This window comes from Pristis pectinata, chromosome 8 (assembly GCF_009764475.1).
Source record: "Pristis pectinata isolate sPriPec2 chromosome 8, sPriPec2.1.pri, whole genome shotgun sequence".
Lineage (NCBI taxonomy): Eukaryota > Metazoa > Chordata > Chondrichthyes > Rhinopristiformes > Pristidae > Pristis > Pristis pectinata.
Window position 1 is genome coordinate 3,149,542 of NC_067412.1, and position 26,333 is coordinate 3,175,874.

Here is a 26,333-nt window from a genome sequence, read left to right on the forward strand (position 1 = left end):
GGTAGAAAAGTTTTCTCAACGTTTCGGGTTGAAACCCTGCATCAGGACTTGCAGCACCTGCAGTTTCTTGTGACCCCAGAATTGAGCCAGAAGTTTAAAAAAAATGTACAATTCAAGACTCTCTCTCTGATATAAAAGAAACCCAGGTTATTGTGATATATTTTTCCTTAATGAGCTCAGACAGAAGATAGTTTCCTAAGAAGCAATGCACAGTACAAGGCAGTACAGTACCTTCTCAATGGTGCTCTCCTGGTTTACATCATACACAACACAGACCACATTTGCCTGAAAAAAAACAGATGAAGTCGTCAGGGATCAGTAGTGGAGGCTTCATCCTGGGGACTAGAAAAGCCCCAAGGGCCCAAGAAGTGGCACCACCCCCTTGTAAGGATGAGAAGGCCTAAGTTGGGTACACAAGTAAAGCCTAGCAGATTCTGAGAGGCTACACTCTAAGGTTTAGGAATTGCTATACAATGCTTGATTCTGTGACGACCTGACGTGACACTTGCCATCAGAACCTTTCCCCAATGAGGGAAGTCTCAAACAGAGCATTGTGACAGGCTGGGAGGTTGGCCACAAGACTGAAATGAGCAGGAGTTTCCTTTCTTAGGTTACTTACCATTGGAATTCTCTACAGGAGTTTGTCGGGGGATGGAGTGCGGGAGAGAGAAATCATTGCGAAATTCGGGGTGGAACAGGTAAGGGAGTGGGGACGCAGAGAAGGGGGAAGGAAGGGAGAGGGGGAGAAAGTGAACAGCAACCGCCAGGCAATGAAGCTTTAAGGAATTGAGAGTGGACCCTCACAGTCCCTGTCTGAGCTTGTTAGCTGATCTGGGTCCCTGGGCTAACAGTCCTGATCCTCATACAATGGCTTCCTTCAGAAGGCCTGTGTTTGTGCATGTTAGCCATAGACAGGGTCAGCTGGAGGAGCCACAATGGGCTTCAGCAACGGCTAGGGAACAGGAGAGAAATAACTGCCCATCATTCACTGCCTGCCAGAGGTAACTATAGCAATGGGAAACAGCACAAGGTTCTCCATTCACTGGCAGTCAGCCAATATATAATCTCCTCCTTTGCCTCAATATATGCGTGTGTATAAAGAACTCTACGCGACAGCCCACAGCTGTGATATACACCTCTGCCTCTGACCTTGGGAGGCCCTTACCCGGTTAATCTCATCCTGGAGCTCATCGTCTGTCTGCTCTGATGCTGCAAACAAATGAACACAGTGTTACACACTTGCACCAACTCACACACTGTTCACACTAAGCTGCACAGTGAACAGACACACCAGGCAACATAGGAACATAATAAAAAAATAAGAGTAGGCCACCTGCCCTATCAAGCCTGCCCTGACATCCAATGTGATCATAGCTCATCCATTGCCCTCAATTTCCTGCTTTCAAAAATTTATTAACTTCCTCTTCAACTACCACAAACTCCACAATCTCTGAGGTAGAGGATTCCAGATTTTCACCAGTGTCTGCGAGAAGTTCCTACACACTCAATTTTAAATGACTGCTACCTAATCTTATAGTGATATTTTGTAATCTTGCAACACTCAGGCATGACACTCCTTCCTCAACACCTGTGGGAGTTCAGGTTACAAATATGACTGTCGTGTTCTCCCCTTGATCCATCTGGGCTTGCACCAAGAATTTAATCTTTACCTTGGGTCAAGTTAGCTGCTGTCTGCTGAGGCTGAGGTTAGGGTACTACAATGGACCCTAGTCTGGGGCAGTGCACATCTTGGAACAGTGTTACATTGCACACTGTAACATCACACACAAGACTGACCACTGGGGCATGTACTCCAGTGTGCACTGTGGGAAAACGTGACAAGTCATCTGCACGCAGCAGGGAGCCACAAGTGATAATGAGCAGACCACCCATTTCAGTTATGTTGTATAAAGAATAGATATCGGCCAATACACCAGGGGAACTCCTCTCGTCATCTGCAAAATACTTTCTGCCGGGTCTTTTCTGTCCATCTAAAAGCAGGCACGGATCCTGTTTAACACCTCATGCAAAGGCAGTATGTCCAATGTAAGAGCACTCACTCAGCACTATCCCGTAGGGTCAGTCTAGATTATCTCCAGACTGGGGTGTAAACCTGAAACCTTGAGAGCCAAAGGCAACAGTGCAATTCACTGAACCATGCTAACGCTTAAATAATAAATGCAGCCTAAAAGATAGCAACAGGAGACTCATTTCAAGGGTCTCTTTGATAACCGAAGCAGATGCTTTACCCGAGTAGTCAATGATGTGAGTCGGAATTCTCTCTGGTGTGACGTCCCCAGGGATTGTGATCTCTTCTGCACGTGCTGGCACCTAAAAAAGCGTGAATGGATCACAGTAGGAGTTAGCCAGCTGTAAGCACTCTAACCCAGTGCAGAGGATGTGAATAAACCTGAAGGGTGAAAATCTGAAGTAAAAACAGAAAATACTGGGAACCCTCAGCAGATCACACAGCATTGTGGAGAGAGAGAAACAGAGTTAATGTTTCAGATCTGAGACCTCTCTTTCCCAGTTCTGCCAAAGATCTCTGATTTTCATTCTCCACAGATGCTGCCTGACCTGCTGGGTACCTTCAGTATTCCCTTTCACTTTAGCAGTGTTTTGTATCCCTCAGTTCCACCATTTTATTGTTTCTTCTCTCCTCTGGTCTCATTCATCTCCTCTCCTCAACACAGATCAGTTGTGATTAACAAGCCTTCAACACCCTCCCTCAGCTGGCTGCACCATTCAATCTTTCCTGGTCTCCATCCCACCAGACATTCCTTTTATTCTCTCCATCACCACCCCCCCCCCTCCCCCACAATTTAAAACTTATTTGATTTCTAACAGTTTCCCAGTTCTGATGAAAGGATAATGACCCAAAACATCAACTCTCTTGGTCCTGACCTACTGAATATTTCCAGCATATTCTGTTTGTGTCTCTATGATCAAGCCTACTACATGACCCAACGATGATTGACCTTTCGTCTGTTAAAGGGTGTTGGAAAATGTGGACTCAAAGGTCTTGCTGCTTACACCACCATCTGATGCTCTTAGGTGTCATCTCCTACCTGTCCCATCTCAGCCAGGAGCAGCAGTGAAGGCACCACATTGGACAGGGTCAAGGATCAATCTAAGAGAGACTTACTTACTTGCAAACAATAAGGACCAGCAAGCTACCAGGCAATTGCCAGCCTGGTAGCTTGCTGTACCGTCATGTTTACTTTCTGTAGCTGTTGGGTCTTATAAAGGAGAAGCTGGAGAGGAGCCATGAAGACTCATTGTACTCATTGACAGAAGAAAGGCTGTTCCACACCCAGAGGAGTGGAGTCTGAATCAAAAGATCTTGTCAACTGTTTCAGCTCTACTCCATTGTGCCAAAATAAATATCTATGGAATCCACAGGGCACCACAAGCAAATACCCACTTTATAGATTGCAGCTCTTACAAACCTGCTCACCAGCCAAGTTCCTATGGGATGGAAAAGCAGTTCTATATTTGCAATTGCTTGTTAACAATTGATTATTTCCGGGGATCTAAACTCCCTGTAACACGGCAAATCAAACACAATATCCAGTCTAGGTCTTCTTCCCTCTTCTGACACCACCAACTGTTACTGGGTTACTCCTCATGGGCTGAAATTCTCCAGTGACAGATACCTCCAACTGAACACTGGTGGGGAAAGACAAATCTAGGGGCAGGTGGGAAGCCCCAGAGAGAGCCTCCAGGGAGGGGGAGGGAGAACATAAAACTGCACTTGCATCTATAAAATCCAGACAGACTCACCTCCTCAGGAAACTCCTCACTGACCAAGGACATGATCAGTGACGTTTTGCCAACTTTAGCTGCAGATACAGAGAGAAGAAACACATTAGTTGCTGAACATACAGAAGAGCATTAACCTCAGCGTACCCTCTCACAAGAAACAGTTGGTTGGTCTGAGGTCTGTCTTTTTATCTCACACATTGAACAACTTTGCCTTCAAATCCACTCACTTTCTCCAAATCAAAGATGTGGCTAGGGGCGAAACAAAGGACTGCGGATGCTGGAATCTAGATGAAAAACACGATGATGCTGGAGGAACTCAGCAGGCCAGGCAGCATCCGCAGAGAAAAGCAGGCGGTCAACGTTTCAGGTCAGGACCCTTCTTCAGGCCTGAAGATAGGAAAAGGGGAAGCCCAATATATAGGAGGGAAAAGCAGAGCAGTGATAGGTGGACAAAAGAGGGGAGGCAGGGTGGGCACCAGGTGGTGACAGGTAGATGCAGGTAAGAGGATACAGACAGATTACTGTTAACTGCGATCTGCATCTCCCCGTGGCCAGTCACTTCAACTCTCGCCCCCACACTATCACTGATATGTCAGTCCTCAGCCTCCTCCACTGCCAGAATTCCAAGCGCAAACTGGAGGAACAGGATCTCATTTTCCATCTTGGAACCTTGCAGCCTAACAGCATGAACATTGAATTATCCCACTTTAGGTAATCCCCACCCCCCTTCCCCACAACCACCCCCCCACTCCCCACAACCTTCCCCCCCACCCCCCACCATGCTTCGTCCCTTTCCTAGACTCTTTATTTCCTTCTCTCTCCTTACCTTTGACCCATCGCCCAGTGGATCTGCTCTCCCCTCCTTCCTCGCACCTGCCTATCACTATCTCTTGCCTGCATCTACCTATCACCACCCTGTGCCCACCCCGCCTCCCCTCTTTTGTCCACCTATCACTGCTCTGCTTTTCCCTCCTATATATTGGGCTTCCCCTTTTCCTATCTTCATTTCTGAAGAAGGGTCCTGACCTGAAACATTGACCGCCTGCTTTTCTCCACAGATGCTGCCTGGCCTGCTGAGGTCCTCCAGCATCATCGTGTTTTTCATGTAGCTAGGGGAACTTGCATTGGCCTGAGGTAAGCATATCTTTTGGTGGGATACGTGGAACTATGTTTCAGTTCTACTCTAGCGATTCTCTCAACTCTTCCTTTGATACATTGACGACGGTAATGGTGCTGCTTCCTGCAGTCATACAGAACTCAAAAATGTCATTAGTTTTTCTGCCAGTTTCCACCCAGCTCTGATCTTCACAAGGTCCATCTCTGACTCCTCCTTGCCTGATCTGTCTGTCTCAGGAGAAAATTTAGTGACAGATTTTCACTATGAACTGCAAACTCCCACAGCTATCTCCACCATACTTCCTCCCACCCTGCCTCGCATAAGGAATCCATTCCATTCGTCCAGTTCATCCACCCCCATCATATCTACTCCAATGATGAAATGTTCTACACTGGTGCTATTGAGATATATTCCTTTAACACAAAGCATGGATTCTCCTCCGATAGGAAAAGGAATCTCTCTCACAGATCTTTAATTTTATTCTCTCTCTGATTGTACTTGTACATCTATTAATTAGACAGCTCCAAAAGCATTGTGTTACATGGACAACCTTGGTCTCCAGTTTGTCACAGATGTTCCCTCTGTTCTCTTCAACCCTCCTCAACTGCAGCTTAAAACACACTTGTTTTCTCACTTTACCAGTTCTGATACAGGGGCGTTGACCTAAAATGTGAACTGTTTCTCTCTCCACAGGTGGAGACAAAAAGTTCTGCTGGAATCTGGAGCCATACACAAAAAGTGCAGGAGGAACTCAGCAGGTCAGGCAGCATCCATGGAGGGAAATAAACAGTCGATGTTTCAGGACGAGACCCTTCATCAGGACTGGGAAGGAAGAGGGCAGAAGCCAGAATAAGGGGGGGGGAGGGGGGGGGGGGAGGGGGGGGGAGGAGGGGGGGGGGAGGAGGGGGGGAGACGCAGGCAGGTGATGGGGGGAAGGTAGGTAGGTGGGGGGGGGGAAGGTAGGTAGGTAGGTGGGGGGGGGAAGGAAGATGTAAGCTGAGAGGTATAGAAGAGGGAAAGGGCTGAAGGAGGAGGAATCCAGTAGAAGGTTCCCACTCTCTTCCCCCCCTCCCCTCCCCCTCCCCTCCCCTCCCCCTCCCCTCCCCCTCCCCTCCCCTCTCTTCCCCCTCCCCCCCCTCCCCTCTCTTCCCCCCTCCCCCCCCTCCCCTCTCTTCCCCCCTCCCCTCCCTCCCCTCTCTTCCCCCCTCCCCTCCCTCCCCTCTCTTCCCCCCTCCCCTCCCTCCCCCCTCCCCTCCCCCCCTCCCCTCACTTCCCCCTCCCCTCCCTCCCCTCACTTCCCCCTCCCCCCCTCCCTCCCCTCCCTTCCCCCTCCCCCCCCCTCCCCTCACTTCCCCCTCCCCTCACTTCCCCCTCCCCTCACTTCCCCCTCCCCTCCCTCCCCTCCCTTCCCCCCTCCCCTCCCTCCCCTCCCTTCCCCCCTCCCCTCCCTCCCCTCCCTTCCCCCTCCCCTCCCTCCCCTCCCTTCCCCCCTCCCCTCCCTCCCCTCTCTTCCCCCTCCCCTCCCTCCCCTCTCTTCCCCCCCTCCTCCCCCTCCCTTCCCCCTCCCCCTCCCCCTCCCCCTCCCTTCCCCCCCTCCCCCTCCCTTCCCCCCCTCCCCCTCCCTTCCCCCCCTCCCCCTCCCTTCCCCTCTCTCCCCCTCCCTTCCCCTCTTCCCCCCTCCCTTCCCTTCTTCCCCCCTCCCTCCTCCCCCTCCCTTCCCCTCTTCCCCCCTCCCTTCCCCTCTTCCCCCCTCCCTTCCCCTCTTCCCCTCTTCCCCCCTCCCTCCCTCCCCTCTTCCCCCCTCCCTTCCCCTCTTCCCCTCTTCCCCCCTCCCTCCCTCCCCTCTTCCCCCCTCCCTCCCTCCCCTCTTCCCCCCTCCCTCCCTCCCCTCTTCCCCCCTCCCTCCCTCCCCTCTTCCCCCCTCCCTCCCTCCCTCCCCTCCCTTCCCCTCTTCCCCCCTCCCTTCCCCTCTTCCCCTCTTCCCCCCTCCCTCCCTCCCCTCCCTTCCCCTCCCTTCCCCTCCCTTCCCCTCTTCCTCCCTCCCTTCCCCTCCCTTCCCCTCTTCCTCCCTCCCTCCCCTCCCTCCCCTCCCTCCCCTCCCTCCCCTCCCTTCCCTCCCTTCCCTCCCTCCCCTCCCGTCCTCTCCCGCTCCCTCCGTCAACTTCCCTCCCTGTACTTTCCCCTCACTGCCGGCTGACTTCACTCACGTTCTCCCACCAGTAATATCCTCACGTTCCCCTTCATGTTGGCGCCTCTTTCACCGAGCGCGTTAACCCGGCCGCTCGGGGAACCGCCGACCAACCGCCCGCCGATCGCCGGACAAATCGGCAACTTCCGGAGAGCCGCCAGAGGCTGTTCGGTAACTTCCGTCACGATTCGGGTCTTTCCGGATGGGGGGGTTCGGACCGGCCGAGTTGAGCAACTCCCGGCAAGACTCGGGTTTTTCCGGAGAGCGGAGGCCGGGTCGGCAACTTCCGGAGAAGTTGGGCAGGGTCGCAGATCTGAAACGTTAACTGTTCCTCTTTCCACAGACGCTGCCCGACCTGCTGAGTGTTTCTAACATTTTCTATTCTTGTGTCAAACTTCCAGAGAACCCTATATTCGGGGCAGTTTTAAGACGTTTATCACACTGTCATTACATTGTCTGAGAATCCAAGATAGGGTCCACATTCTCCAGAGATCTTCATCATTTAAACATTCTATTGCTTCCCTTCTCCCAATCTCTATCTTCGGCCACCTGGGATGGATCAAACAGCTCAGAAACAGGCCATTCAGCTCCCACATCCATGCCAACCATCCAGTATGCATGTATACCAATCCCACTCATCAGCAATTCCTTCTATGCCTCAGTGATTCAAGTGCTTGCCTGGATTCTTTTAAAATACTGTTAGAGTACCTGCCTCTATTATTTTCTCAGATAGCATGTTCCTGGTTGCATCACTCCAAGTGAAATTTCTTTCCTCAAAAAGAAAATTCCAGGTACATGAAAGAAAAGGTCAAAGTTGAGTTTATAGTCATATGCACAAGTACATGTATGTACAGATGCAATGAAAAACTTACAGCAGCACATAACATTAGATAAGCTGCATTCACAAGCAAAACATAAACATATACACAATAGAAAAATATAGAAAGGTTAGAAGGATATGGGCCAAACAAGGGCAAATGGGCATTTAGTTGGCATGGACCAGTTGGGTCAAGGGGCTTGTATCTGTGCTGTATGACTAAATGCCCCCTAATCCACTTACTCCTCACTTTAAACCTATACCCTCTGGTTTTAGAGACGTCCTGCTCTTCCCTCCACCCCGGTTCTCCAGCTTAGCTGCTCCACCTTTGCCAGACTTGGCTCAGACCATTCATTTCACACCTTTATTGTGACAAAACATCTGAGGAACATTATGAAATAAAAATTTACACTGAGCCACCTAATATATATGCAGAGAGGCAGGAAAGTTTAGGGTGAGAGTTCTGGGGCTTGGCCCAGAAGGTATGACTGTCAATGGAGTGTACCACTTAAAACCCACCTTTTTGATCCAGTTTTTGATGCAGTGTTAATATCTCTGATAGGCACAGTGTTAGTGTTTGTGAGATGATCTTGGCACCAAGTTGATGTTCAACACTCCATTCTTCACCACTCTCCTTGTTCTCTGGTCATGTTACCACCCTAGCCTTCAGTCAACTATGGCCAAATCTTTGAAATTTCTTCCTCTAACTCAGCTGCCTCACACTTTTTGAAATCTTCTCACTCTATAACTAAGGTCCTGACCACATTTAATAGAATAGCATAGAATTAAGTTAGCTGGTCTGTGCCAGTATTTATGGACCAGTTGATCCTTCTCCTACGAATCTTCATACCTTATTAAAATGTAGAAGAGTACAGCAGAGGAACAGGCCCTTCAGCCCACAGCTGTACCGTGAGGCCAATCTAACTGATCCAACCTGCCTGCACATGGTCTGTGTACCTCCATTCCCTGCCTGTTCATGTGTCTAAGTGCCCCTTAAAGGTGGGCGCACTATTGGAGAGGATTCTTAGGGACAGGAGTTACAAGCCTTTGGAGAAGCGTAGTCTTATTAGGGATAGTCAGCATAGCTTTGTGAGGGGCTATTTGTGTTTCATGAGCCTAATTGAGTTTTTCAAGGAGGTGACAAAACAATGATGAAGATAGTGGTGGATGTAGTGTATATGGATTTTAATAAGGCATTTGACAAGGTTCCTGATGGTAGCCTCATCCAGGAGATCGTGAGGCATGGGATCCATGGAAATTTGGCTGCGTGGATTCAGAATTGGCTTGCCCACAGAAGGCAGAGGGTGGTAGTAGATGGAGAGTATTCTGCTTGGAGGTCGGTGACTGGTGAAGCTCTGCAGGGATCTGTCCTGGAACCCCTGCTCTTTGTGATTTTTATAAATGATTTGGATAAGGTTGGTGTTGTTGTGGATAGTGTAGGAGGTTGTTGTCGGTTATAGACAGGATGCAGAGCTGGGCGGAGAAGTGGCAAATGGAGTTCAATCCAGAAAAGTGTGAAGTGATACACTTTGGAAGATTGAACTTGAAAGAAGAGTACAAGATTAACAGCAGGATTCTTGGCAGTGTGGAGAAACAGAGGGATTTTGTGGTCCAAGTCCATTGATCCCTCAGAGTTGCCATGCAAGTTGATAGGGTGGTTAAGAAGGTGTATAGTGTGCTGACCTTCATTAGTCAGGGGATTGAGTTCAAGGGCTGTGAGGTAATGTTGCAGCTCTACAAAACTCTGGTTAGACCACACTTATTGTGTTCAGTTCTGGTCACCTCATTATAGGAAGGATGTGGAAGCTTTAGAGGGGGTGTAGAGGAGATTTCCCAGGATGCTGCCTGGATTGGAGATCATGTCTTTTATGAGGAAAGGTTGAGTGAGCTAGGACTTTTCTCTTTGGAGCATAGGAGAATGAGAGGCAACTTGACAGAGGTGTATAAGCTTGTGAGAGGGATAGAGTGGACAGTCAGCACCTTTTTCTCAGGGTGGCAATGGCCAATACCAGAGGACATCCGTTTAAGATGAGTGCAGGAAAGTTTAGGGGAGATGTCTGAGGTAGGTTTTTTTTACACGGGGAGTGGTGGATGCCTGGAACGCACTGTGGGGTGTGGTCATTGAGGCTAACACAATAGGGACATTTAAAAGACTTGTAGATAGGCACATGGATTTAAGAAAAATGGAGGGTTATGGGCTGTGTAGGAGGGGAGGGTTAGATTGATCGTGGAGTAGGTTTATATAGGTCGGCACAACATTATGGGCTGAAGGGCCCATATGTGCTGTACTGTGCTATGTTCTAAATGTTGCTATCACTTCCCTTCCACCACCACCCCTGGCAGTGAGTTCCAGGCAGCTACCACTGTCTGTTTTTTAAAAAACAACTTACCTCATAAATCTCCTTTAAACTTTCTCCCCTCACCTTAAGCCTATGCCCTCTACTGTTTGATATTCCCACCCTGGATAAAAGACTCTATCCTAGCTACCCCTCTCATAATTTTATATACTTCTCTTAGGTCAAGCAACCTATTTTTTTTACTCCATTCCCCTTCACAGTATGTGCATCTATACTATCCATCACAACCTCTGCACATGGGAATATTTCCCGTCCCTCTGCGCGTTTCTTCTCAGTTTGGTATCTTCATATTCCTGATCACTTCTGGCTTATTCCCTGTTACCCAGTCTGACACTTTGTATGAAGAGATGGGAGTAGATGGGAAACTGATATGGGACTCTGCACTTCTTTGGTGAACACAATAAAGGGATTGACTTGCACACCAGGAACTTGTTGATCAGAAACAAATGTGCCACTCTGCACTCTGCCACCCTCGTTCAGACTTGCCACATCCAACCATGGTTAGCTTTGTCCCGGGAAATCAGCACAATTTGGGCAAAGATGTCACTTAGTGGTCTTCGAGTGTAAGTTTTCTCAGCACCCCTCCCTGGGAACTGGGTCAAGGGTCAAAATAAAAATTCTTTCTTTATGACATTATCTTTCTTTATAAATGTACATCATAGAAGCTTGGGTCAGTTCACAGCCTCAGCCAACAGGATAACCATACACCACTTTGCAAACCTTGGCTTCATATATTCCAAAGAGGAACAATCTTTCACATCAGCCATACATCTTCTTAATACTTCTCTGACTGATCTACCGAGCCATTCTACGAAATGAATTGGTTGTCAGCTATTAAACTCCAATATTTCCTTTTCCTAGAAGCCTCAGGGGGCACAGTTACAATGTGACTGGAATATGCAGGATAACCCTAGTCCAACAAGAGTGTAAATTTTCCATTTGGGAAATCAAGTGAATCAACTCCCACAGAGATGGAAAGAAGCTGAACTGAGTGGAGCATATTAATACACGTACTTTAAAAACAAAAGCAAAAAACAAATTGTTCTACCAGTCTGATGAAAGATCATTAACCTGAAATTAGTTCTTTATCTCTTCCCAATCAACTCCCACAGAGATGGAAAGAAGCTGAACTGAGTGCAGCATATTAATACACGTACTTTAAAAACAAAAGCAAAAAACAAATTGTTCTACCAGTCTGATGAAAGATCATTAACCTGAAATTAGTTCTTTATCTCTTCCCAGCTGCTGCCCAAAATGCTGAGTATTTTCAGCATTTTAGTTTTATGGCAGATTTCCAGCATTGGCAGTTTTATTTTTTTTAAACTTTTTGCATTTTTTAAAGTATGTTTTACTAGTAAACATGGTTTAATGATTTGTAATTTAGTTTTCACCTTGCAGTAATGTAGGCTTTTGAGAGAAGATTGCTGGTATCAGCTCACTTATAAAAAGGAACATTTCTGAATAATAGAAAGTACATAGTCACCTTTGCTCTGGAAAATTCGCTGTCCAAGCACTTTACACCCCAAGTACAGTGGTACAACATGATAATGGAAGAAACAGCAGCCAACCAGCCTATCGCTAGGACTCACTCACCCACCAACTCCCCCCACCACAACAAAAAACACTGCAGTGATAATGACTACACAATCTTGGTCATGGGCTGGGCCATTGCAGTGGATCAACCACATTAACTTAGTTTATGTCCAAGTTCTTTCTAAGCTACAGTACTCTAACTAACAGCCACGCGAATCCCAAACATGTGCGCGGTTCATATATTTCTCCGTTGAACATTCACCCATCAGTTTATTGCAGTCAATCTGTTGCATCAAAAAAAATCAGCAGAAAACTAAAATGATTCAGTTGATTTAATTACCAATGAAACTTGAAATGAAACTAAATTTTTATATATATATATATATATATATAAAAATTTAGTGTGTATATATATATATATATATATATATATACACACACATATATATACACATACATACACACACACATACATATATAAATATGTTATTCTGTTTTCATTAATTTGGCAATTAAAGGCTGTAACATTTAGTTCCTCCTTCAGTCATTGTAACAGGACTTTCATTTGACATTTTATGTCAGCATCCCTTTTTCCCTTCCTTTCAAAGTGCGTCCCGATTTCCGGCACTTCTCCCAGGACTCATTACATCCTTGCCCAGTGTATCCGTCCCTCAGGCTTGGTCCAATTGCAGGTTTGCCGTTGGTCAGGTGTTGTTCAGGCGCAGTAAAGTTCCACTGGCTGTTGGGATGCTGTTAACAGAATTAAATATATAATTTGTTTGTCTGCAAGAAGTCACACAAGGGGTAGAAACTGAACATTTTCATCTCATGTCAGTGGTTGAACATTTGGAAAAAAAGAAACAATCTTTCAAAGTTTGAGGAAAGGGTAGCACATCACAAAAACTTATAAACCAGGAGTAGTAGACAGCCTTGCAGCCCGCAAGCTTGCTCCATCTTTTAATAGGATAGCAGCTGATCCAATTCCGGCCTCTGTTCCAATTTACTCCCCATTCCCTGTATTCCAAATCCTCAGTCTTAAATATCTTCAGTTTCTCCACCTCTATAGCTCTCTGGGTTAGAGAGTTCCAAACATTTACAACCCAAGGAAGTTTCACCTCACCTCTCTAACTGGGTGCCCCCTAGTTCTGAATCTAAATGCAAGGGGAAACAACATCTAAGGTAAGAGATATCTTTATTAGTCACATGTACATCGAAACACAATGAAATGCATCTTTTGCGTAGGGTGTGTTCGCCTTCATTAGTCGGGGGACTGAGTTCAAGAGCCGCGAGGTAATGTTGCAGCTCTATAAGACCCTGGTTAGACCACACTTAGAATGTTGTGTTCAGTTCTGGTCGCCTCACTATAGGAAGGATGTGGAAGCTTTAGAAAGAGTGCAGAGGAGATTTACCGGGATGCTGCCTGGATTGGAGAGCATGTCTTATGAGGATAGGTTAAGCGAGTTAGGGCTTTTCTCTTTGGAGAGAAGGAGGATGAGAGGTGACCTGATAGAGGTGTACAAGATGATAAGAGGCATAGATCGAGTGGACAGGGGCATAATTTTAAGGTGACTGGAGAAAAGTATGGGGGGGGGGGGATATCAGAGGAAAGTTTTGTTTTAAAAACACAGTGGTGGGTCCGTGGAACACGTTGCCGGGGGTGCTGGTAGAGGCAGATACATTAGGGACATTTAAGAGACTCTTAAATAGGCACATGGATGATAGAAAAATGGAGGGTTATGTGGGAGGGAAGGGCTAGATAGATCTTAGAGTAGGTTGAAAGGTCAGCACAACATCATGGGCCAAAGGTTCCCTAGTATGATAAGATGGATTCTTAACCTCACAATCTACCTCATCATGGCCTTGCACCTTATTGTTTGCCTGTAACTGTAACACTATTCTGCATTCTGTTTCTGTTTTACCTTGTACTACCTGAATGCAGTATTGTAATGATCGGTAGAGATGGTACGCAAAACAATGTTTTTCAATGTACCTCAGTACATGTGACAATAACAAACCAATGTATTCAAAGTTAATGAAGGATTTGAATGTGCAAATTCAAGTCTGCAGTATAGTATCATTAGTAAGTAATTTTAGCAGGGATCCTCAGTGTATATAGACTATAATTTTCATACCATTCGTGTTAACTGCAGAGAAAACTATTTACATTGTGCATTGTTTGTGTATTTACTCTGAAATTTACTCAGGCAGGCACGGTAGTGTAGTGGTTAGTGTAACGCTTTACAGTGCCAGCAACCCGGGTTCAATTCCGGCCACTGTCTGTAAGCAGTTTGTACGTTCTCCCCGTGTCTGCGTGGGTTTCCTCCGGGTGCTCCAGTTTCCTCCCACATTCCAAAGACGTACGGGTTAGGAAATTGTGGGCATGCTATGTTGGCGCCGGAAGCGTGGCGACACTTGCGGGCTGCTCCCAGAATATTTCACGCAAAAGATGCATTTCACTGTGTGTTTCGATGTACATGTGACTAATAAAGAAATCTTATATCTTATAAATAAGGTTTCATTTGAAAAATAACTCATGATATTTAAAAATCTAGATGTTTTGCTCAAATGTACATTTAATGCTAGTATAACCTTTACTGGACTCCACACAAACTCCGCACATCGCTTTAACCAAAAGAGGGGCAATAACGGGAGTCGTTACACTTTACCATTTCACCAACTCTGCTCCAACAATGTCATGGACATGATACTGGATCCCCATCTTCACTGTGGAGGTTACTTTCCGAGCTTCCAGCTCCGACTGCAAGACTTCATTGTACTTCGATTTCCGGATCATCCCAAGAACTGTTTTACGACCTGCGGTGTGCATCGTGAAGGGTTTGCTCTTTAAACAATAGAAAAGCAAACAGCAGCCAAGAACAACTCAGCTCAACTCCCTCTCGTACCGTCCACCTCTCTCTCTCTGCACAGTAAGGGAGAATGCCCCTTCACACTGATAATGTGCAGAAAAGCAATAGTTAATTTATGAAATATTTAGTCAATTTCATGAAAAATTTAAATTTATACTTGTGATCTAACCTAGATTCATTCAGCCCCTTTATAACTTCAGAATATTCAAAGTGCTGCACATCTTATCCGAATCAGATTTATTACCACTGACAATATACTTTGTGAAATGTGTTGTTTTTCAGCAGCAGTACAGTGCAAAGACAGAAAATTACTATAAATTACAAAAATAAACAAATAGTGCAAACAAAAAGGAATAACGAGGAAGTGTTCATGGGTTAATGGACCGTTCAGAAATCTGCTGGCGGAGGGGAAGAAGCTGTTCCTGAATCGTTGAGTGTGGGTCTTCAGGCTCCTGTACCTCTGCCCCGATGGTAGTAACAAGAAGAGGGTATGTCCTGGGTGGTGAGGGTCCTTCGCGTTGGATGCAAAAAGAGCACCAAAGAGGAAGCTGGAGGAACTCAGTGGGTCAGGCAATATCTGTGGAGGGAAATGGACAGTAGATATTTTGGGTCGAGATCTTTCTGTCCATTTCCCTCCACAGATGCTGCCTGACCTGCCAAGTTCCTCCAGCTGCTTCCTTGTTGCTCCAGATTTCAGCATCTGCAGTCTCGTGTCTCCAGGTGGTTTAAAAAGCATGAAGCACATCCCCACCTCAGCAATACACGTATGTGTTTCAGTGATGGTGCTTGAAAGATTAAACAAAAGGTCCGAGGACTGTAGGGAGTTGCTCACCTCAACCGGTCACTCTGCATCTTTTCTGGGGTCTCTTACACAGAGCTGAGGCAGCAAATGGGGCTTCAGTTTAACATCCGATCCCTCTGTCCTGCACTGGAAGCTTACTGCCCGAGTTACTGGAGTGGGACTTGAACTCACAACTACCCAATGCAAAGGTGATAGCACTACCCTGAGCTACACCATACAACACATACAGACACCGAAATGTTAAGCAACCACGAAGCTGCCTGCAGCCTTCCAGTGAAGTTCAAAGTCGTGCCTGTCAGGTAGCGTCCTACATCAAGCGTGCTTTGATAGGCAGTACCTTTCACAAAATATTTCACAAATCGCCCAGCGCCTGGAATAGCAAGCCACCAGCTTCCAACGTCACGGACCGTCAGGACTCCAGCATTCACCAGCTGCCTGTGCAGAAGAACCAGAGGACTCATAAAATAGAAGCAACCAAGTGTTTCAATTTACAGAACGCCAAGTGAGAAAAAGAGAATAGCCAGTTAGATTGACTTAAATAGTGGGAAATCATACAATCTGATAATAAGGGCACAGGAAAAGAGCACCCGGAGATCATTTGATTGGACAGAGTCAACAAGGATTTATCAAGGGAAATTGTGTTTGACAAACCTGAGAGTATATTGAGGATAAGGGAGAACCGGTGGATGCAGTGCTTTAGCCTCAGAGTTATCCAAATGGAAATGACAGAACAGAAAGCACTACCGAAGGGAACGAGGGTTCTCCCAAGAGCTCTGGTCAACACTGTCACTTCCCCACTCACTCACCTAAACCACAGAAGCAGAATGACTGGTCAGACTGCATATTTCTTGGTGAAATCATTGTTGTGCCTGTCTATAAAATAAAAAGTCACTCCACTGTGCACAAATCGTTAAGCACAGGAAGGAACTAAAAGAGTGTCTTTTGACACGTCTTTCAACTCTTGATCTCACAATCTACCTTGTTATGATCTTGCACCTCATTGTCTACCTGCATTGCACTTCCTCTGTAGTTGTTACACTTTATTCTGCATTCTGTATTGTTTTACCTTGTACTACCTCAATGCACTGTGTAATGAATTGATCTGTATGAACGGTATGCAAGATTTTCACTGTATCTCAGGACATGTGACAATAATAAACTAATTCCAAATTCCAAGAGTGTATTATGGTGCAACACCCTGCCAACAATCTGGCAGTGTCCGACTAGCCATTTTATTTGGAAGGAAAAGGAGAACTTTAAATAAAAAAAGGTGAAGCAGCAAGACCTTTAAACATGTCTTTCACTGAAGGAGCTTGGTTCCATCTAAAGGTTTAGTTCTTACCCAGGAACTTTGTTAATTGAATATTCTACAATCTGCTAATGTGTAATGATTAATTAACATGAAAATGTGCTCGAGTTGTGCAGGGAGTTGGCCTCTTTCCAAAATAGGTTTCAGCTGAGCTAAGAACGCAAAGTCTGATCAGATTTAAGGTAATTGGTAGGTAGAAGGAGAGATGAAAATATTTTATACCCAGATGGTGATAAGGGTGTGGAACTCAGTGCTTGAAACCCCCAACACGTTTAAACAATACTTGGATGTGTACCTGGGGTTGTGGCCTGCAGGCTACAAAACTATGGTGGGAAGGTTCAGATAGGCTGGGTAGCTTCCATGTGGATCATCACAGACACTGTAGCTGAATGGATCCCTCCTACGTTGGAACTTTCCTATTATCCCAAAGGACCAAGTTGTTGGAGAAGGTATGGAGAGGGAAAACACATGGTCCTCAGTAACTGTGCACTTCTGTCGAGTTTGTACAATTTCAGGACATCCCAAATACCTTGCAGACAAGGCAGAGTTACTTTCTGTGAGCAAATAAAAATTGATGGACTTAAGTAAACCCAAATGAATCATTTTCCTTTGGCTACTTAAGGTGCCCTTCACATCTGCATAATACTTGTGTACTGATTGAACGGTGAAACAGGTTTGAAAGGTTCTGTCCTACTTCTGTTGTTTGGGGTCAAAGTGCTTTGATGCTTGACTTGCATTTTCCAGGGCACTCACGTTATTTCTTGGTCCCGAAACGAAAAGTCCTTGAGCAATTGATCCTTGGTGAAACCCATGTCCATGCACGAATTCAGCACCGACTCCAGAAACCTCTGCACTGTTGCCGCAGACTCCCTCGTTGCCGTAGCAGCCAGAACTCTACTTTTGTAATCCTCACTAAACACAACGCCAAACACGTCCATGTCAAATCCAAACTGGAAAATTCGAACAGCTCCCAGATCCTTCATCTCATTCTGACAAACAAAAGAGTAAAGACAAAAGAATCTCATTACATTCACTTTACAGTCAAACCCCAAGATACACAGCAGATACTTCTTTAAAAAAATTCATTAAATGACAGAGAGACTTAGGGGTGCAGGTACCTGGTTCTTTGAAAGTGACTACACTGGTGGACAGGGTGGTGAAGGCATTTGGCAAGCTTGCTTTCATCAGTCAGCTTATTGAGTACAGGAACTGGGATGTTGTGTTACATCACGAGCAGCACGGTAATGTAGCGGTTAGTGTAACGCTATTACAGCGCCAGTGACCCGGGTTCAATTCCTGCCGCTGTCTGTAAGGAGTTTGTACGTTCTCCCCGTGACTGCGTGGGTTTCCTCTGGGTGCTCCGGTTTCCTCCCACATTCCAGAGACGACCAGGTGTAATTGGGAGACACGGGATCGTTGGGCCGGAAGGGCCTGTTACCGTGCTGTATAAATAAAGTTTAAAGCTGTACAAGACGCTGGTAGGGCTACACTTGGGAGTACTGCATGTAGCTCTGGACACCCTGCTCATTAAACTATCAAGGGAGCAAAAAAGATTTAAGAGGATATTACCAGGACTGGAGGGTTTGAGTTATGAGGAGAGGCTGGGTAGTCTGGGACATTTTCCTTGGAGCCGAGGAGGTTGAGGGGTGACCTTATGGAGGTTTATAAAATCATGACGGACGTAGGTAAGGTGTCTTTTCCTTAGGGTAGAAGAGCCCAAAACTAGGTTTAAAGTGAGAGAGGAGAGATTTAAAGGGAACCTGAGGGGCAAGTTTTTCAATACAGTGGGTTGTGGGTTTAAGAAATGAACTGCCAAAGGAGGTTGTAGAAGCAGGTACAACTACAACATCTAAAAGACATTTCGACAGGTACATGGACAGGAAAGGTTTAGAGGGATATGGGCCAAACGCAAGCAAATGGGATGAGCTCAGTTAGGCAAATTAGTTGGCATGGATGAGTTGGGCTGCAAGAGCCATTTCTGTGCTATGTGACTCTATGAGGGCTTTGCAGGCTGAGCCAACATTGAATCACCTATCCCTAGTTGCCAAGGTGGTGGTGAGCTGCCTTGTTGATCTGCTGAAACTTGAACTTCTTGATCCCTTCCCAAAAACACCATGCAAGTGTAGAAGATAATGGGAGGGGAGCTCTGGTGAACAAAGGGTTACTCTCTCTCTACTGGTTATATAGCCACTGTAAACAGCTTGAGCCACCTGCTTGGCGTGATAAGGAGTTGCTGAGCTGTGGGGCCTCAAGGAAACAACTAACTGTGAAAGACGCGTTAACCTGTCTGGCTGCACAGAGCAGCCTCGGCTTGATCAATGGCACCGTGAGCTGGTCAAGCATACCCAAATATGGGTAAGCCTGTGCAGGTGGACATCCGCCGGAGAACAATGTATTTAAGTTTGTTAGCACCCTGTATTCTTTGAGTCGGGCCACGTGCAGGGAAGAGCAGCACTGACTGTTTGCTCCTCCATGTACCCCAACTCCCGCTAGCATTAAACAATAAAGAACTTTTTGTATGCTCCTTGGTTCTGCTGTTGTCTGATTTATTACAGCACGGGTTGACTTTCACACAAGGTATAATAGTGCAACTAAAGACATCAAATCCATAGAAGATAGAGGGATGGGGGCCTGCTACCAGGATTTGATAACCTTATAACAACACAGTGTTAAACAAGCCTTTATTCACAGCAGTGGTTACTGTAGAGAAATCACTGACTGGGGAGAGTCAGAGAGGGGAGAGAGCAGCAGCCACCAGGTAGTCAAGAGGGAGCCGGCAGGATCCAGGTGGTCTGTCAACATATGGAGCCGGTGCTGCCAGTCCCCAGCGACGGATCGCACCCACAATGCTGGCCCCACATCTCAGCACTGAGTAGACACACCTCTTGCCCCAGCTGCCCCGCACCAGCCCTCACAGACAGCCTCTCCAAACCGTAACCAGACAATTGGGGTTATGTCAGCGGAGAGCAGGTATTCACATCAGCAGTGTGCAGCAATGGGGAGAATAGGGGCTGCTGGCTTAGCAGTGCTGTCAGTAAAGCATCTCCATCCAAGTTTGTGCAATGCTGTAAGACTCACTATCGCCGTTGTTGCTGGGAACACATCCCGGGTACTAAGCAAACTATCAGCGTACCAGATGACCTGAAGCAGGGCACAGAGAGAGTTGAAATATTGGTCATGTTACGTAAAGGGCATATACATGAATCTGTGTAATTTCAAATTGTTTAACTGGCAGTCTATTATATTTTAATCTGTCTCACCTTTGCTTTCAACCATGGCAGTTCCCCATCTTTATTTAGAGAGTACACCCAGAAGGTTAGGCCATACTTGGGACTACTGTGTATGGATCTGGTCACCACACCAGAAGGAGGATGCGAGAAGGTGCAACACGCACGCGCACACAGGCGCATGCACACAGGCGCATGCACACACGTGCATGCACACACGTGCATGCACACACAGAGTGGTGGGTGCCTGGATCAGGCTGCTGGAAACAGATATGATAGTAATATTTAGGAGGCATTTAGGCAGACACACTAACAGGCAGGGAATGGAGGGACATGGATCAGGTGCAGGCAGATGGGATTAGATTAAATTGGCATCATAGTCGAGACAGACATGGTGGGCTGAAGGGCCTGTTCCTACGCTGTACTGTTCTGTTCTGTGTTCTACATTCTAACTCAGTGGGCAACACATTTAACTGGCTCAGCTGGTTACGTGCTCAGGTGTTCACAGAGATAAACCAGTCACAGAAACAGCTTTTCCTTCCACAGGCACCATCTGATCTGCAGAGTACATCCAGAACTCAAATGGATGCAAAGGTAATTCACTAAGCAACATACGTGCACTGGTCAACATACAGCAGCCAGATGTCCACATGCTCTCACACACCATGGCTTCGGTGACTTGACTTACCAGCTGACGATCGACCGTGGTCTTGTCTTTAACAATGCTGTAGAGTTGATGCTTCAGAACAATGGGCGGAAGGGAATCATCAAATAACTTACGAGGAAACAAGGATGTCAGAAAAATCAACGCAGATTTCGTGTCGTTTGGTACATCTAGGAAATGGCAAAGACAAAGAACTGCCAGCGCTTGGTCCTTTACAAAAAGCACAGTAAGGTATAAAAAGTAACACCACTAAAGTAATATCAATGGAAGGTAACATGCTCCTTTTAGAATGACCCACAAACTACAGAATGCTTCCTTTCGACTGACATAAATAGATTCAGGAAACTCAAACTGAACTTCCAGTCAGTGACTGTTATGATTTGAATTGCTCAGGGACATAACCAAATTCCAGAGATACTAGAATGTAAAAGATAACTGGAAATGTAAGGGTTAATGACTGGGAATGTAAGGGTTAATGGTGTGCAGCTATTCTTCCCATGGTGTGATATTGCTTCAACCATGGGGTGACTATAGTTATGATGTAAAATGTCCAGGTGCGGGTGAGAAAGAGAGAAGTTTTTAATACATACCTTGTTTTGCTAAAAGCTTGCTGTGAGCAACTGCCTCAGTGCAGCTTCCCACAGAGGTTTCCCACGAATTGGGTATAAAAGGAGGGACACTAACCAGTAAATCTCCAAGTGGGGATCAGTACAGAGCTCGGGTTACACTGTTTACTCTTTCTCTGTATCCCTCACTCCCACTAGCGTTAAATAATAAAGCATTAATTATACGCTCCTTGGTTCTGCTGTTGTCTGCTTTATTACAGCGCAGGTCGACTTTCACATGAAAGGCTTGTAGTTAGTGGCAAAGCTCAAGTCCCTGAGGGATTAACCATCAACCATTAGTGTGGGACCAGAGTCACATTCAAGGTGGTAAAGGAGGTTAACTGGGTTTTCAGAATGATCAGTGCCATTTCTGGTACCAGCCTTCACATCACTGGGATCACTACATCCAGTTTACAATTTTCCTTGGTGGGATTTTATCCCCAAGGTTTGGTCTACCACAGCCACTGCCTGTATATGTAACTAAACAAGTGACTAATGCAGATTCACAAAGAGGAATTAGTTCTTCAAACAACATGTATAAAGCCCCTTCAAATCATAAGGGAGTTCTCAAACAAAAATATTCATTAGGCCATGTGAAAATGTTGGGGGGGGGGGGGGGGGGAGAGGAAGGCAGGGGTCAGGGAATTTAAACATTGGAATTCCAGCTTTTATAATTCATTCATGGGACGTGGGTGTTACTGGCAACTCCAATGTAATTGTCCATCCTAACTGCCCCTGAAGTGAGGTGTTATACTAGTGGGTCTGGAGTCAAATACAGATCAGAGCAGACAAGGAAAACCCATTTTGTTCCTCAAACCAGGTGGGCTTTTAAGCCACAATCCAATAGTTTCTTGGTTATTATCACTGAGATTAGTTTTTTAATTCCAGATTTATTTAATGACCCGAACTTAAATTTGTCAGCTGAGCTGTGGGATTTGAATTTATGTCTTCAGATTCAGGTCTCCTTGATAACAGTCCTCTAACTTAACTTACGCTGTTATAGTCAGGGATGATCAAACTGCCAATATTGAGGAATGCAGGGATTTGGAGAAAATTGCAGAGAGGCAGGGGTAAAACCACAGGGGGGTATTTGAAAACAAAAATGAGAATTTTTGAAATGAGAAATGAGAATATCCTGGGTCCAACACATTGATGCAATCACCAAGGCAGCACGCTAGGAGTTTGAGGAGATTTTGTATGTCACCAAGACTCTTACAAACTTCTATAGATGTACAGTGGAGAGCATTCTGACTGGTTGCATCACCGCCTGGTATGGTGGCTCCAATGCACAGGATCACAAGAGGCTGCAGAGGGTTGTAGACTCAGCCAGCTCCATCATGGGCACAACCCTCCCCACCAGAGGCAGTGCCTCAAGAAGGCAGCATCCATCACTTAGGAACCCTCATCATCCAGGACATGCCTCCTTCTCATTACTACCATCATGGAGGAGGTGCAGGAGCCTGAAGACCCACACTCAACGATTCAGGAACAGCTTCTTCCCCTCCACCTTCAGATTTCTGAACGGTCCATGAACCCGTGAACACTACCTCGTTATTCCTTTTTTTCTCCCCCGCACTATTTAGTTTTGTAAGTTAAAATAATTTTATGTCTTTGTACTGCACTGCTGCCACAAAACAACAAATTTCACATCATGTGTCAGTGATAATAAACTGATTCTAAAGTTAAGGCTTTGTTCAAGCAGGAGCCAGGGCGAGAACATAGATGGAGATTCTGAAATCAATAAGCCTTGGCCACAAAGGTGAAATTAAAAGATTAGATTTTTCAACTCAAAATTGTTACCTTCATACTTTTCTGTTTCCTTTTTATCCAACAAGTTAAATTCATCTGTAATCCCTAATTTACGCCTTTTGACCTGCCGGAAGACGTCTGGTATCTGGCTTCTCTTGCGGTTCATTTCTGCAAGGGAAAACAGGTGTCAATTGAAACACCACATTGTCACCTTATCTTATCCACAGCCGTTTCAAGACATAGCGTCATGTTGGTATTGGTATTGGTTTATTATTGTCACTTGTACCGAGGTACAGTGAAAAACTTGTCCTACAAACTAATCTTACAGGTCAATTCATGACACAGTGCAGTTGCATTGAGTTAGTACAGGGTGCATTGATGTAGTACAGGTAAAAACAATAACAGTACAGAGTAAAGTGTCACAGCCACGGAGAAAGTGCAGTGCAATAAGGTGCAAGGTCACAACAAGGTAGATCGTGAGGTCATAGTCCATCTCATTGTATAGTCTTATCACAGTGGGGTAGAAGCTGTCCTTAAGTCTGGTGGTATGTGCCCTCAGGCTCCTGTATCTTCTACCCGATGGAAGAGTAGAGAAGAGAGAATGTCCTGGGTGGGTGGGGTCTTTGATTATGCTGGCTGCTTCACCAAGGCAACAAGAGGTAAAGACAGAGTCCAAGGAGGGGAGGCTGGTGTCCGTGATGCACTGGGCTGTGTCCACAACTCTCTGCAGCTTCTTGCAGTCTTGGGCAGAGCGGTTGCTGTACCAAGCCATGATACATCCAGATAGGATGCTTTCTATGGTGCATCGGTAAAAGTTGGTGAGAGTCAAAGGGGACAAACCAAATTTCTTTAGCCTCCTGAGGAAGTAGAGGCGCTGGTGAGCTTTCTTGGCCGTGGCATCCATGTGATTTGTCCAGGACTGGTTGTTGGTGATGTTCACTCCCAGGAACTTGAAGCTGTCAACCCTCTTGACCTCAGTACCATTAATGTAGACAGGTGCATGTACACCGCCCCCTTTCCTGAAGTCAATGACCAGCTCTTTTGTTTTGTTGACGTCGAGGGAAAGGTTGTTGTCATGACACCATTCCACTAAGCTCTCTATCTCCTTCCTGTACTCCGATTCATCACTGTTTGAGATACGGCCTACAACGGTGGTATCATCTGCAAACTTGTAGATGGAGTCAGAGCAGAATCTGGCCACACAGTCATGAGTGTATAGGAAGTAAGCAGAGGGCTGAGGACGCAGCCTTGAGGTGCACCAGTGTTGAGAATGTTCTCTTAATGACAATCCACAATAATTCGCGTATTAACTGATATCACTGAAGCCAAGTTGAGGAGCATGCATTTCTAGTGACTTTTATAACCACAGAATATTCAAAGATAGTCAGAGAGATATAACACAGAAACAAGCCCTTCTGTCCACTGAGCACCTACAGACCATCAAACATCCATTTACACTAATCTCATTCCCATCAGCTCACCTGATTCTACCACTCACACACACACTAGGGCGGATTTACAGTGGCCAATTAATCGACCGACTCACACGCCTTTAGGATATGGAAGCACCCAGAGGAAACCCACACAGACACTCTACAGATGTTCTGTTGAAAGTATCCTGATTGGTTGCATCACGGTCTGGGGCGGCAATTCAAATGCGCAGGAACGCAAGAAACTGCAGAGAGTCGTGGACTCTGCCCGATACATCACGGGCACATCCCTCCCCACCATTGGGAGTATCTACAGGAGGCGTTGACTCAAGAAGGCAACATCCAACATCAAAGATCCCCACCATCTGGGCCGTGCCATCTTCTCACAGCTCCCATCAGGCAGGAGGTACAAAAGCCTGAAGTCCCACACCACCAGGTTCAAGAACAGCTACTTCCCTTCAACCATTCGGTTTTAGAACCAACCAGCAAAATCCTAATCACCATTACAGTTTAGCAACACTACAACCACTTTGATCACTTTGTACTATAGAGGACTTCGGTTTTTTTTAAAATTGTGTTTTTTTTCTTGTAAAAATTACAAATAGTTTAGGTTTAATTTATGCTTTTCTTGTGAATGCCACTTATCTGATGCTGTGCATTGGCATTGGTTTATTATTGTCACTTGTACCGAGGTACAGTTCTTGCATACCGATCATACAGGTCAATTCATTACACAGTGCAGTTACATTGAGTCAGTACAGAGTGCATTGAGGTAGTACAGGTAAAAACAATAACAGTACAGAGTAAAGTGTCACAGCTACAGAGAAAGTGCAGTGCAATAAGGTGCAGTACAATAAGGTGCAGTACAATAAGGTGCAGTACAATAAGGTGCAGTACAATAAGGTGCAGTACAATAAGGTGAGGTCAGAGTCCATCTCATTGTATAAGGGAACCGTTCAATAGTCTTATCACAGTGGGGTAGAAGCTGTCCTAAGTCTGGTGGCTCGTGCCTGCGATGCTGCTGCAAGTAAGTTTTTCATTGCACCTGTGCACACACGGACCTGTGCGTGTGACAATAACCTTGACTATCAAACAAAATCTGCCCTTCACTGTTTACCAACAGGTTAGAGGGATCTTTGGTTCTCCACACAGACGCCACCAGAGGTCAGGATTGAACCCGGACGGCGAAGCTTGTGAGGTGGCACCAATGATCCATTTGAGCACAGTCACCGATGTTAAAATAGATGCAGGAGTTTGCACAGAACAAGCACAAACAGCAGTGTGATAATAGCACAGAATAGGACCATAGAACAGCGGGAAACAGGCCATTCGGCCCTTCTAGTCTGTGCCGAAACTCTATTCCGCTAGTCCCATTGCCCTGCACCCAGTCTATAACCCTCCAGACCCCTCCCGTCCATGTTTCCTGGCCGTTTGGCTCTGGATTTGCCCGGGAGCAGAACCCCTGAGGGGGAAGCGAGAGAAACACTGGCCCGGCCAAGGGTGACGGCGGGCAGAGCCCAGCAGCGGCCGGAGGGGCCGAGCGGCCTCTCCCTACCGCAGCGAGAGGAGGCGGCCGGTTGTCGCTGACCGGGAGGTTTACCTGGGGCGGCCCGTGGGCTCGGCCGCCGCCGCCGCCGCCGCTCCACCCCCGCCGGCCCTTCGCCCCTCAGCCGGCGCCTAGCCCCGGAGCACCTCACGCAATCTCCCCGCGACGCACTGCAGCGACGGCGCGCCTGGATGACGTCGAATGCGCGTCTTTAAATAGTTCCGCGGCGGGCAGAAAGGAACAATTAGGTTCCAGGTGCGACCAATATAAAAATAAATATAAATATAAACAGAAACAAAGGCCCTGTTCCTGCACTAAGCAAGTCGTTCGTTCACAAGTTTATATTTTATCCTCTGT

General features: G+C 46.3%; 2 protein-coding genes across 4 annotated transcripts in view; both read right to left on the reverse strand.

The window, feature by feature from the left end:
- The window catches only part of rhot2 (ras homolog family member T2), a 28,627-nt gene extending 21,393 nt beyond the window's left edge, over positions 1 to 7,234 (reverse strand). The window contains exons 1-5 of one of the 2 annotated variants that reach the window (XM_052021639.1): positions 7,090 to 7,234; positions 3,784 to 3,842; positions 2,250 to 2,331; positions 1,166 to 1,209; positions 232 to 285 (exon numbers count right to left, since the gene is read on the reverse strand). In XM_052021639.1, coding sequence (XP_051877599.1) covers positions 232 to 285; positions 1,166 to 1,209; positions 2,250 to 2,331; positions 3,784 to 3,842; positions 7,090 to 7,126 — 276 coding nt within the window. In that variant the 5' untranslated portion in view covers positions 7,127 to 7,234. Of the gene's footprint in view, positions 1 to 231; positions 286 to 1,165; positions 1,210 to 2,249; positions 2,332 to 3,783; positions 3,843 to 3,992; positions 4,053 to 7,089 lie in introns of those variants that run through there. The other variant, XM_052021640.1, reaches the window with a different exon arrangement.
- A 4,962-nt stretch (positions 7,235 to 12,196) lies between these two features.
- On the reverse strand, positions 12,197 to 26,158 carry LOC127573442 (serine/threonine-protein kinase 19-like). Of its 2 annotated transcripts, XM_052021669.1 has the most exons (7): positions 26,031 to 26,158; positions 23,052 to 23,168; positions 20,671 to 20,816; positions 17,509 to 17,744; positions 15,784 to 15,881; positions 14,444 to 14,591; positions 12,203 to 12,527 (listed from the first exon to the last, which is right to left on the reverse strand). In XM_052021669.1, the coding sequence occupies exons 2-7, from the start codon at positions 23,164 to 23,166 to the stop codon at positions 12,482 to 12,484; spliced, it is 789 nt and encodes a 262-aa protein (XP_051877629.1). In that variant the 5' UTR covers positions 23,167 to 23,168; positions 26,031 to 26,158; the 3' UTR covers positions 12,203 to 12,481. The 2 variants fall into 2 exon arrangements, with proteins under 2 accessions (XP_051877630.1, XP_051877629.1); XM_052021670.1 differs by lacking the exon at positions 26,031 to 26,158 and having other exon boundaries at positions 12,197 to 12,527; positions 20,671 to 20,856; positions 23,052 to 23,171.
- Between the last annotated feature and the right edge of the window lie 175 nt (positions 26,159 to 26,333).

Coding starts and splice junctions, on each gene's coding strand:
- LOC127573442 (XM_052021669.1), bottom strand. CDS start 23,166: ATGAACCGCAAGAGAAGCCAGATACCAGACGTCTTCCGGCAGGTCAAA. Junction 20,817..23,051: donor GGAAACAGAAAAGTATGAAG/GTAACAATTTTG, acceptor GCCATTTCCTAG/ATGTACCAAACGACACGAAA. Junction 17,745..20,670: donor CCACGGTCGATCGTCAGCTG/GTAAGTCAAGTC, acceptor TTTGTTTGTCAG/AATGAGATGAAGGATCTGGG.